Consider the following 10,649-nt stretch of genomic DNA (forward strand, 5'->3'; position numbering starts at 1 on the left):
AATGGTTTGGGCTAGGCTCCTTAGTTCCAGTGAAGGGAAATCTTAACGCTACAGCATACAATGACATTCTAGACGATTCTGTGCTTTCAACTTTGTGGCAACAGTTTTGGGAAGTCCCTTTCCTGTTTCAGCATGACAATGCCCCCGTGCACAAAGCAAAGTCCATACGGAAATGGTTTGTCGTGATCTGTGTGGAAGAACTTGACTGGCCTGCACAGAGCCCTGACCTCAACCCCAACGAACACGTTTGAGATTAATTGGAATGCCGACTGCAAGCCAGGTCTAATTGCCCAACATCAGTGCCTGACCTCCCTATTGCTCTTGTGGCTGATTGTAAGCAAGTCCCCACAGCAATGTTCCAACATCTAGTGGAAAGCCTTCCCAGAAGAGTGGAAACTGTTGTAGCAGCAAAGGGGGACCAACTCCATATTATTATTATTATTATTATTATTATTATTATTATTATTATTATTATACCTTTTATTTCAACAAGGAACACAGACTGAGACCAAGGTCTCTTTTACAGCTGGGCCCTGCGTATACATGTTTACATATACAGTTTAGGTACAATGATTAAGAAACTACACAAGACAAACAAAACGATCACAGATAACACAAGAAAATACAGCAACAGATTACATTTACACATAGGTTATTCCCCTAACAGCACAAGAACTTGCATTACCCGAAACAGTTACAAGCAATACAAAAATAAAATCCTCCAATAAATATTTAAAATGGGCAAGGGGGGGACAAGAGTCTCAAGTTTAAGTTTAGTCTGCAGGCTATTCCATAGGCAAGGAGCGTAATTAATCCCCATGATTTTGGAATGAGATGTTTGACGAGCAGCTGTCCACATACTTTTTGTCATGTAGTGTATCGGTGATCGACATATGCATATCTGTATGTAAAATCCATAGATTAGAGCCTAATGAATTTATTTCAATTGACTGATTTCCTTATATGAACTGTAACTCAGTAAAATCTTTGAAATTGTTGCATGTTGCATTTATATTTTGGTTCAGTATATTATAATACTGTCCTATACTGCCTCCTGGTGAGCACCCATATCCTGGGAGCAGGCTGACCCGTCACTGTGAGTACTATGCTATACTATAGTACTATAACTGACTATATTATACTACTGTACTTGACCTCCTGGGGAGCTCTTATCTCCTTGGAGCAGGTAGACCCCTTCGCAGTACTGACCTGTAGTATACTAGAATGTACTCTTAGATACTATTCTGCCTGAGGGGAGCCCCCATCTCTTGGGAACAGGACAACCAATCAGTGTTTGTGTGGCAATGAAATGAATGTGAATCTAATGTGTTGTGTTTCTTGTCTCTCTCTCTCGTCTCTCCTCCAGTCTTTGCGTAAGGTGGGCCAGGACTCCACGGTGCTTCTCATCTGCATCACAGTGTTCCTGTCTTACCTGCCTGAGGCAGGACAGTACTCCAGCTTCTTCCTCTATCTCAGACAGGTGCTGATCCCAAATACCTCCTAACCTCATCCTCTAAACCTAATCCCTTACCTCCCTGAGGGCGAACAGTACTCTAGCTTCTTCCTCTAACCCTTAAGCCTCAAATTGGGCAAGAGCTCATCGGAGCTGAGTACCGGCCCCTCAAATGTTCTACTGCTTGAGCTCCTGTTCTTCTTATAGAATATTAGCTCAAAAGTAAATATAAAGAGTGCAGTCCAAGTCAAGCACTGCTACCCCCTAGGCACTTCCTCCTAGAGGAAGACAGGTACTCACCAGAACCAAACCAACCCCTAGTCTCAACCCTACCCCCTATATATCTGTAAATATATGATCTAAGTGATTGATAGTTGGTATTCAACAGTCATAAAAGTATGCCTTATTTACTTTGAAGGCTATGACTGAGGGCAGGAACAAGTATAAGAAGTCCCGCTACAGCCTTCGCAGGGTCAGCAAATGAACAAAAGGACCATATAGGAATAAAGTGGAATCATATTACACAGGCTTCGACGCCCACCACCTGTAACAGGGGCTACAGTCCATTACGGATTACAAAGGAAAACCCAGCCGTGATCTGCCAGACGAACTCGATGCATTTTATGCACGCTTCGACAGTAAAAACGCTGTGCGTGATGGCCCCCACCGACCCAGAGGACTGGATGTTCTCGCTCTGCGAGGTCGATGTGAGTGAAGTCTTTAATCAGGTGAGCACTGTCAAGGCAGGGGGCCGAACAGTAATCTAGGGCGCGTTCTCAGCATGCGCAGGGCAGGTCATTTTCAACCTCTCCTTGTCCCAGTCTGTAATCCCCACACGTTTTAAACTGACCAACATCATTCCTGTTCCCAAGAACTCTAAGGCTTCATGGCAAGGACTTCCGCCCTGTAGCACTCACATATGTAATCATGAAGTGCTTTGAAAGGCTGGTTATGGTACACATCATCCCAGACACCCTAGACCCACTCCAATTTGTGTACCGCCCCAACAGATCCATAAACGACGCAATCTCAATTGCACTCCACACTGCCTTCACCCACCTAGATAAGAGGAATACCTATGTGAGAATGGTGTTCATTGACTACAGCTCAGCGTTCAACACCATTGATCCCTCCAAGCTCGTCACCAAGCTTAGGACCTGGGACTGAACGCCTCCCCAGGCGGTGAGGGTAGGCAACATCACCACCGCAACTCTGACAGGTGTGTGTGTGCTTAGTCCCCTCCTGTACTCCCTGTTCACCCACGATTGCGTGGCCATGCACGACTCATCAAAATTGCTGACAACTTATTATGTGTCTTGTTAAGGACGTTTTTACTCCTGAACTTATTTAGTCTTGCAATAAAAAAGGGGTTGAATAGTTATTTACTCAACACATTCCAGCTTTTCATTTTTTATTCATTATTAAAAATATGTAAAACGTAACACTGTACATATCTTTCTACCCTTATCACTCCAGAATCCCTGCACATTGTAAATATGGTATTGGAACTGACCGTGTGCGCGTGTGCATGCGCGTGTGCGAACACACACGCTAACGTTCAAAAGTTTGGGGTCACTTAGAAAGGTCCTTATTTCAAAGAAAAACACTTTATGTCCATTTTTAAAATAACTTCAAATTTATCAGAAATATAGTCTAGATATTGTTAATGTTGTAAATGACTATTGTAGCTGGAAGCGGCTAATTTTTTATGGAATATCTACGTAGGCGTACAGAGGCCCATTATCAGCAACCATCTCTCCTGTGTTCCAATGGCACATTGTGTTAGCTAATCCAAGTTTATCATTTTAAAAGGCTAATCAATCATTAGAAAAACCTTTTGTAATTATGTTAGCACAGCTGAAAACTGTTGTTCTGATTTAAAGAAGCAATACAACTGGCCTTTGGACTAGTTGAGTGTCTGGAGCATCAGCATTTGTGGGTTCGATTACAGCCTCATAATGGCCAGAAACAAATAACTTTCTTCTAAAACTTTTCTTTGCAACTCTGCCTAAAAGGCCAGCATCCTGGAGTCATTTTGATGTTGAGACTGGTGTTTAGTGGGTACTATTTAATGAAGCTGCCATATATATGTGTGTACATACATACATACATACATACATACATACATACATACATACATACATACATACATACATACATACATACATACATACATACAGTACCAGTCAAAAGTTTGGACACACCTACTCATTCAAGGGTTTTTCTTTATTTTTACTATTTTCTACATTGTAGAATAATAGTGAAGACATCAAAACTATGAAATAACACACATGGAATCTTGTAGTAACCAAAAAAGTGTTCAACAAATCAAAATATATTTGTGATTCTTTGACGTAGCCACCGTTTGCCTTGATGACAGCTTTGCACACTCTTGGCATTCTCTCAACCAGCTTCACCTGGTATGCTTTTGCAACAGTCTTGAAGGAGTTCCCACATATGCTGAGCACTTGTTGGCTGCTTTTCCTTCACTCTGCGGTCCAACTCATCCCAAACCATCTCAATTGGGTTGAGATCGGATACATTTGTTTACATCCCTGTTAGTGAGCATTTCTCCTTTGCCAAGATAATCCATCCACCTGACAGGTGTGGCATATCAAGAAGCTGATTAAACAGCATGATCATTACACAGGTGCACCTTGTGCTGGGGAAAATTAAAGGCCACAGATGTCTCAAGTTTTGAGGGAGAGTGCAATTGGCATGCTGACTGCAGGAATGTTCACCAGAGTTGTTGCCAGAGAAATTAATGTTCATTTCTCTACATTAAGTCGCCACCAATGTCGTTTTAGAGAATTTGGCAGTACGTCCAACCGGCCTCACAAACTCAGACCACCTGTAACCAAGCCATCCCAGTACCTCCACATCCGGCTTCTTCACCTGCGGAATCGTCTTAGATCAGCCACCCCAGACAGCTGATGAAACTGTGGGTTTGCACGACTGAAGAATTTCTGTACAAACTGTCAGAAAGGGAAGCTTATCTGTGTGCTTGTTGTCCTCATCAGGGTCTTGACCTGACTACAGTTAGGCGTGTAACTGACTTCAGTGGGCAAATGCTCACCTTCCGATGACCACTGGCATGCTGGAGAAGTGTGCTCTTTACGGATGAATCCCAGTTTCAACTGTACCGGGCAGATGGCAGACAGCATTTATGGCATTGTGTGGGCGAACGATTTGCTGATGTCAACATTGAACAGAGGGCCCCATGGTGGCGGTGGGATTGTGGTATGGACCGGCATAAGCTAAGGACAACAAACACAATTACATTTTATCGATGGCAATTTGAATGCACGGACATACCGTGACGAGATACTGAGGCCCATTGTAGTGCCATTCATCCGTTGCTGTCACCAGCATGATAATGCACAGTCCCATGTCATACACATTGATCCAGAGCATCCCAAACATGCTCTATGGATGAAATGTCTGAGTATGCAGGCCATGGAAGAACTGGCACATTTTGACACTTTGGTTGTCCCCAGCACAAGGTGCAGCTGTGTAATGATCATGTTGTTTAATCAGCTCCTTGATATGCAACACCTGTCAGGTGGATGGATTATTTTAGCAAAGAGAAATGCTCTCTAACAGGGATGTAAACAAATTTGCACACACAATTTGAGAGAAATAAGCTTTTTGTGCATATGTAACATTTTTGGCATCTTTTATTTCCGCTCATGAAGCATAGGACCAACACTTTACATGTTGCGTTTTATATTTTTGTTCTGTGTATATACTGTATGTCTCCTCTAAACTGTATATTCTCCCCAGGTGATAAGGTTCAGGTCAGAGACAGTTGCAGCCTTCATCGCTGTGGTGGGCATCCTCTCTATCGTGGCTCAGGTTGGTGACCTTTGATACTTGTTATACAGTTTTCTTTGACTTAGGTTGTGATGTCTTTTTGGAAGTCCTAGAGTTGTTGACATATCTGTAATAAATAAATAAATAAATTGATCGATTGATTACCTGCTGTGTTCTCTGTGTCAGACGGTGGTTCTCGGGATCCTGATGCGCTCCATAGGGAATAAGAACACCATCCTACTGGGCCTGGGCTTCCAGATATTACAGCTGGCCTGGTACGGCTTCGGATCACAACCATGGTCAGTACCAACTACCTACCTATAATGTCACTTACTGTAATTCACTAACCATAACCCTGGTATGGCTTCGGATCACAACCATGGTCAATACCAACTACCTTTTAATGTACTGTCCCTATTACTAATCTTGACCCAGTCCTTACCCTAACAAACTGGTCACAATAACCCCTTTAATAAGCACCACTTTTTGTGGAGCAGTCAGCAAACGGTGAGTAGACATTGCTTTCTTTTCTTCTAATCAACTCGAAATGAAATGGGAATACAATTTTCATGAGGTGACAAAGTATATTGTGTCGCATTAAACGGCGCTATCCTGTCAGGCCATTAGAGCGCAGCAAAACACCAACAACAATACAGTTCACTGACCAGAGCATTGTATCTAGTGTATCCCAATGATCCACAGCACTGAACAGGTCACACTGCGAGGATCCTTTATCATGGGGTCAGCAGAGGAGAGTTGATTTGACTTTATTGTTCTGGCTCACTAATCTACTGTTAGTGGCTTGAACCAGGGGGCTGAGAGGACAGGGGAGAGAAAGTAATCCTGATGCAGTCCTGATGCTCTGAATGTTGTCTTATGACGGTTACTGTTGTTAGTGTTGACTCTGATAGATGCATTGAAGAGAGGTTGAATACAGGCCAGATTAGTCCTGTCTCTGTGATATCGGTCTGTGAGGAGGATTTCCATGTTTCCACCTCCTGACAATATGATCTTTCCAGTGTACTGTGTGTGTACAGTCTGATTTGTTGCCTGCTGCTTCCTCTCCGGAGTTGGAAGAAAGGTGTTTCTCGTCGCACACACACACACACACGTGCAAATGGTCGGGAAAATGGCAAATGGTCGGGAAAATGGAGTTGTGTTTTCTCTCTCTCTCCCGTTAGGATGATGTGGGCAGCAGGAGCGGTAGCGGCCATGTCTAGCATCACCTTCCCAGCTATTAGTGCCATCGTGTCTCGCAATGCAGACTCAGACCAGCAGGGTGAGCTACTACTACCACATACCAATATAAGGCTGCCCTAATCAGAAATTGTCCCCCTCTTTTTCAGATCTGAAATGTTTGTCTATATAATGTACAATGCTTAGTATAGGCTACTTGCTCTAAAGATTTCAACCCCAATGGTGAGCTTATAAATGGTTTCTGAAGCGTTCATCTAGTTCTTGTGAAGGCGTTATGAATGCCCTATAAAGCCTTTGGGTCTATTGCAACCATCGATGGCCACCAGATCTCTTGTTAAACCGTCGATATGAGCTAAATTCACCCGCACTGCTTATCTCAATTGCAATCTTTATTGGTCACCTCATTACCGCTCTCTGTTACCTTAATCCTGCTTGCTACTGTATCAAGTATTTTTTATCGGAAACAACTTAATCCTACTTTTTGAGTGGACTAAGGGCGATTTTATCTATTTGACAATCATTCTTATCCATTAAATTTTTTTATTTAACTAGGCAATTCTTATTTTCAATGACGGCCTAGAAACAGTGGGTTCGAACGACAGATTTTTACATTGTCAGCTCAGGGATTCGATCTTGCAACGTTTCGGTTACTAGCCCAACGCTCTAACCACTAGGCTACCCAGACAACTGTCTTTAAAGTAAAAATGTGTGGTATTCTCATCGTTCTTATCAAGATTGGGTGTAAAATATCCCTGGACTGTCCATATTTCAAATGTGTAACTAAATCAAGTCAATCGTGATTAAGTTAGGCCTTTATAATCTATATTTTTTTAATCAAATGAAAATGTAGTCAACATTTTTTTTTTTTTATGAAAATTGAAAATGTAAACTAGAAGCAGCTATCTGTTATTATAATCACTTGACCCTCAACTGAACTGCTGGTTTATCCTTGAGGGTTTTTGGTTGAAATGAAGTTTGCTTTAACATGCAGGTTCATGTAATCTCCCGTTTTAGTAGCATTTTAAGTAAACCAGCGTTATCACGGTGGTACATGCAAAGTTCAGCTTGTTCATTGCAATGGACCACCTTAATTTGTAGTATGTTTACTGTGTTCGATCATTGTGTAACCTCTTCATTGTCTGTCTCTAGGCGTGGTCCAGGGGATGATAACAGGTATCCGTGGTCTGTGTAACGGTCTGGGCCCAGCATTCTATGGTTTCATCTTCTATCTGTTCCACATGGAGCTGACTGATGTGGACGCAGTAGACAGCCCTGGGAAAGAACCCAAACCCAAAATGGCCAACCCCACAGACGAGGTGAGACCAGTGACGACAGGACACATACACACTCGCTCACTCAGCCAACTCCACGGACAATGTGAGACTAGGAAGGACAGGACTAAGATAGATAACTGTGTTTTGAGAGAGAGACACACACACACACACAACCCTAATTCACACAATAGGGCCAATACAAGTTGAGCTGTACTGGGCTGGCCTGGTTATCTATCCACCATATAATGGATGAAAGGACAATGTAAAAAGAAAATTTCTGGGCCAGTGCAGTACAGATCAAGTTGGCCCTATAGTGTGAATAAAGCAACAAACTCACACATTTACTAACAATCACATATGTATTCTCTCTCTCCCTCCACAGAGTTCCATCATCCCTGGCCCTCCCTTCCTGTTTGGGGCGTGCTCCGTACTACTCTCCTTGTTAGTAGCCCTCTTCATCCCAGAGCACAGTGGCCCGGGGGTCCGACCGGGAGGCTACAAGAAATACAGCAGCGTAGCCCAGAGCCACTCACACAGCCCTCCCAGTAGCGGGGCAGAGGGCAAGGAGCCACTACTGGACGACAGTTGTGTATAACACCAGCCCGATGGCATTAACACACTACACCTGCCCCCTGAACAAACAAGTTAACCGTTACAAACAAACTGTTCTATATATATTCACACACTCTTGCACACACGTACCCAGATAAGGGAGTGGCTTCTTCTGAGAACCGAGAAGATGTGTGTGTGTGTCGGAGAACTTTGTGGGCTGTCCTCTGAAGTCTGAACACCTCAGTGTGGTGTAAGGAGTTCCCGAAGGCCCTGAGGGAGGGAGGAAGGAGATGAAGGGAAGAGAGATAGAGGATGAGTAGCGCTGGGGAGAGGTATGTGTTATGTTGGGAGAAACTTGGTTGAGCTGATCTCTGTCCTGAGCGAGTCCTGAGAAGCAGTAACAGGAAGAGGATAAAGGAGGATGTGATGTACAGGCTTGGCTTGTACTGCCATAGAGCCACTTGGGCTCTGGTCAAAAGAAGTGCACAATGTAGGGAATATGGTGCCATTTGCGATTTAACCGATGATTCCATTTCCTCTGTAGGCAAGCAGCTCAATCTGTGGCAATAACCACAGTGTTCTTTGTCCGAAGAGAGTAAGTCAACAATGATAACAGTAGCCACAGCTTGAGCTCTACTCTAATGGCCAATTTACAAGCTAACAAACTTCTGTTGTGACTTGTCTGATTTTATGTCTTAATACGCAAGAACGGAAAGCATGTCTGCCTCAGTGTGTGTCTATAGCTGGGAGAGAAGCTACTGGATGCGTCCCAAATGGCACCCTATTCCCTTTATAGTGCACTACCTTTGACAAAATGTAGTGCACTATAAAGGAATTTGGGATGCAGACAATGTAAAACATGAGGAGAATAGAACATCTTGAGATCAATCTAAGAGATGCTACCTATCCATTGAGACAGTGCAGGCTTAACCCGATAACGTTTTTATAGGACAGTTTCCTGAGAGAATTGTGTATGACCACTTTATTAGTCAGAAAGACGTTTTTCAATGTTTACCTATCTACCATACATTAGCATAGCAGACAGACAGACAGACAGAGTATGGTTTTGGGTTGTATTTTTTTCCTGTGTTCACACACTTAAGGCTAGTGGTGCTTCAAGTTTTTATTCCAGGGAAATATTGGTGATGTTGTCTTCATATTAATATATTACAACAACCTGTATGAAGACTGTTGTCTGACGTGGGTCTGTAATTGTTGCTATCACTCCTATTGGAGCTCACTAACAGGGATGTAAACACATTTGTGCAGAAAATTTGAGAGAAATAAGCTTTTTCTATATATGGAACATTTATGGGATCTTTTATTTCAGCTCATGAAACATTTTGTTTAGTGTATATGTACACTACCGTTCAAAAGTTTGGGGTCATTATGGAATATCTACATAGGTGTACAGAGGCCCATTATCAGCAACCATCGCTCCTGTGTTCCAATGGCACCTTGTGTTAGCTAATCTATGTTTATAATTTTTAAAGGCTAATTGATCATTAGAAAACCCTTTTGCAATTATGTTAGCACAGCTGAAAACTGTTGTTCTGATTAAAGAAGCAATACAACTGGCCTTCTTTAGACTAGTTCAGTATCTGGAGCATCAGCATTTGTGGGTTCAATTACAGGCTCAAAATGGCCAGAAACAAAAAACTTTCTTCTGAAACTCGTCAGTCTATTCTTGTTCTGAGAAATGAAGGCTATTCCATGTGAGAAATCGTCAAGAAACTGAAGATCTCGTACAACACCAGTCTCAACGTCAACAGTGAAACGGCGACTCCGGGATGCTGGCCTTCTAGCCAGAGTTGCAAAGAAAAAGCCATATCTCAGACTGGCCAACAAAAAGAAAAGATGGGAAAAAGAACACAGACACTGGACAGGAAGATTGGAAAAAAGTGTTATGGACAGACAAATCTAAGTTTGAGGTGTTCGGATCACAAAGAAGAACATTCGTGAGACGCAGATAAATTGAAAAGCTGCTGGAGGAGTGCTTGACGCCATCTGTCAACCATGGTGGAGGCAATCTGATGGTCTGGGGGTGCTTTGGTGGCGGTAAAGTGGGAGGTTTGTACAGGGTAAAAGGGATCTTGAAGAAGGAAGGCTATCACTCCATTTTGCAACACCATGCCATACCTTGTGGACGGTGCTTAATTGGAACCAATTTCCTCCCACAACAGGACAATGGCCCAAAGCACGGCCCCAAACTATGCATGAACTATTTAGGGAAGAAGCAGTTAGCTGGTATTCTGTCTATAATGGGGTGGCCAGCACAGTCACCGGATCTCAACCCTATTGCGCTTTTGTGGGAGCAGCTTGAAGTGCCCATCAAGCCAATCCAATTTGTGGGAGGTGCT

At 43.0% G+C, this 10,649-nt stretch overlaps 1 protein-coding gene across 5 annotated transcripts in view; it reads left to right on the forward strand.

Moving 5' to 3' along the window:
• The window catches only part of LOC115169285 (hippocampus abundant transcript 1 protein-like), a 30,488-nt gene extending 21,013 nt beyond the window's left edge, over nt 1–9,475 (forward strand). For all 5 annotated transcript variants that reach the window (XM_029724752.1, XM_029724754.1, XM_029724753.1 and 2 more), the window contains 6 exons: nt 1,367–1,480; nt 5,237–5,308; nt 5,453–5,565; nt 6,448–6,545; nt 7,613–7,779; nt 8,120–9,475. In XM_029724752.1, the coding sequence (XP_029580612.1) occupies nt 1,367–1,480; nt 5,237–5,308; nt 5,453–5,565; nt 6,448–6,545; nt 7,613–7,779; nt 8,120–8,332 (777 nt within the window). In that variant the 3' untranslated portion in view covers nt 8,333–9,475. The remainder of the gene's footprint in view (nt 1–1,366; nt 1,481–5,236; nt 5,309–5,452; nt 5,566–6,447; nt 6,546–7,612; nt 7,780–8,119) is intronic.
• Nucleotides 9,476–10,649: the final 1,174 nt, after the last annotated feature.

Source organism: Salmo trutta, chromosome 31 (genome assembly GCF_901001165.1).
Source record: "Salmo trutta chromosome 31, fSalTru1.1, whole genome shotgun sequence".
In the NCBI taxonomy this organism is placed as follows: Eukaryota; Metazoa; Chordata; class Actinopteri; order Salmoniformes; family Salmonidae; genus Salmo; species Salmo trutta.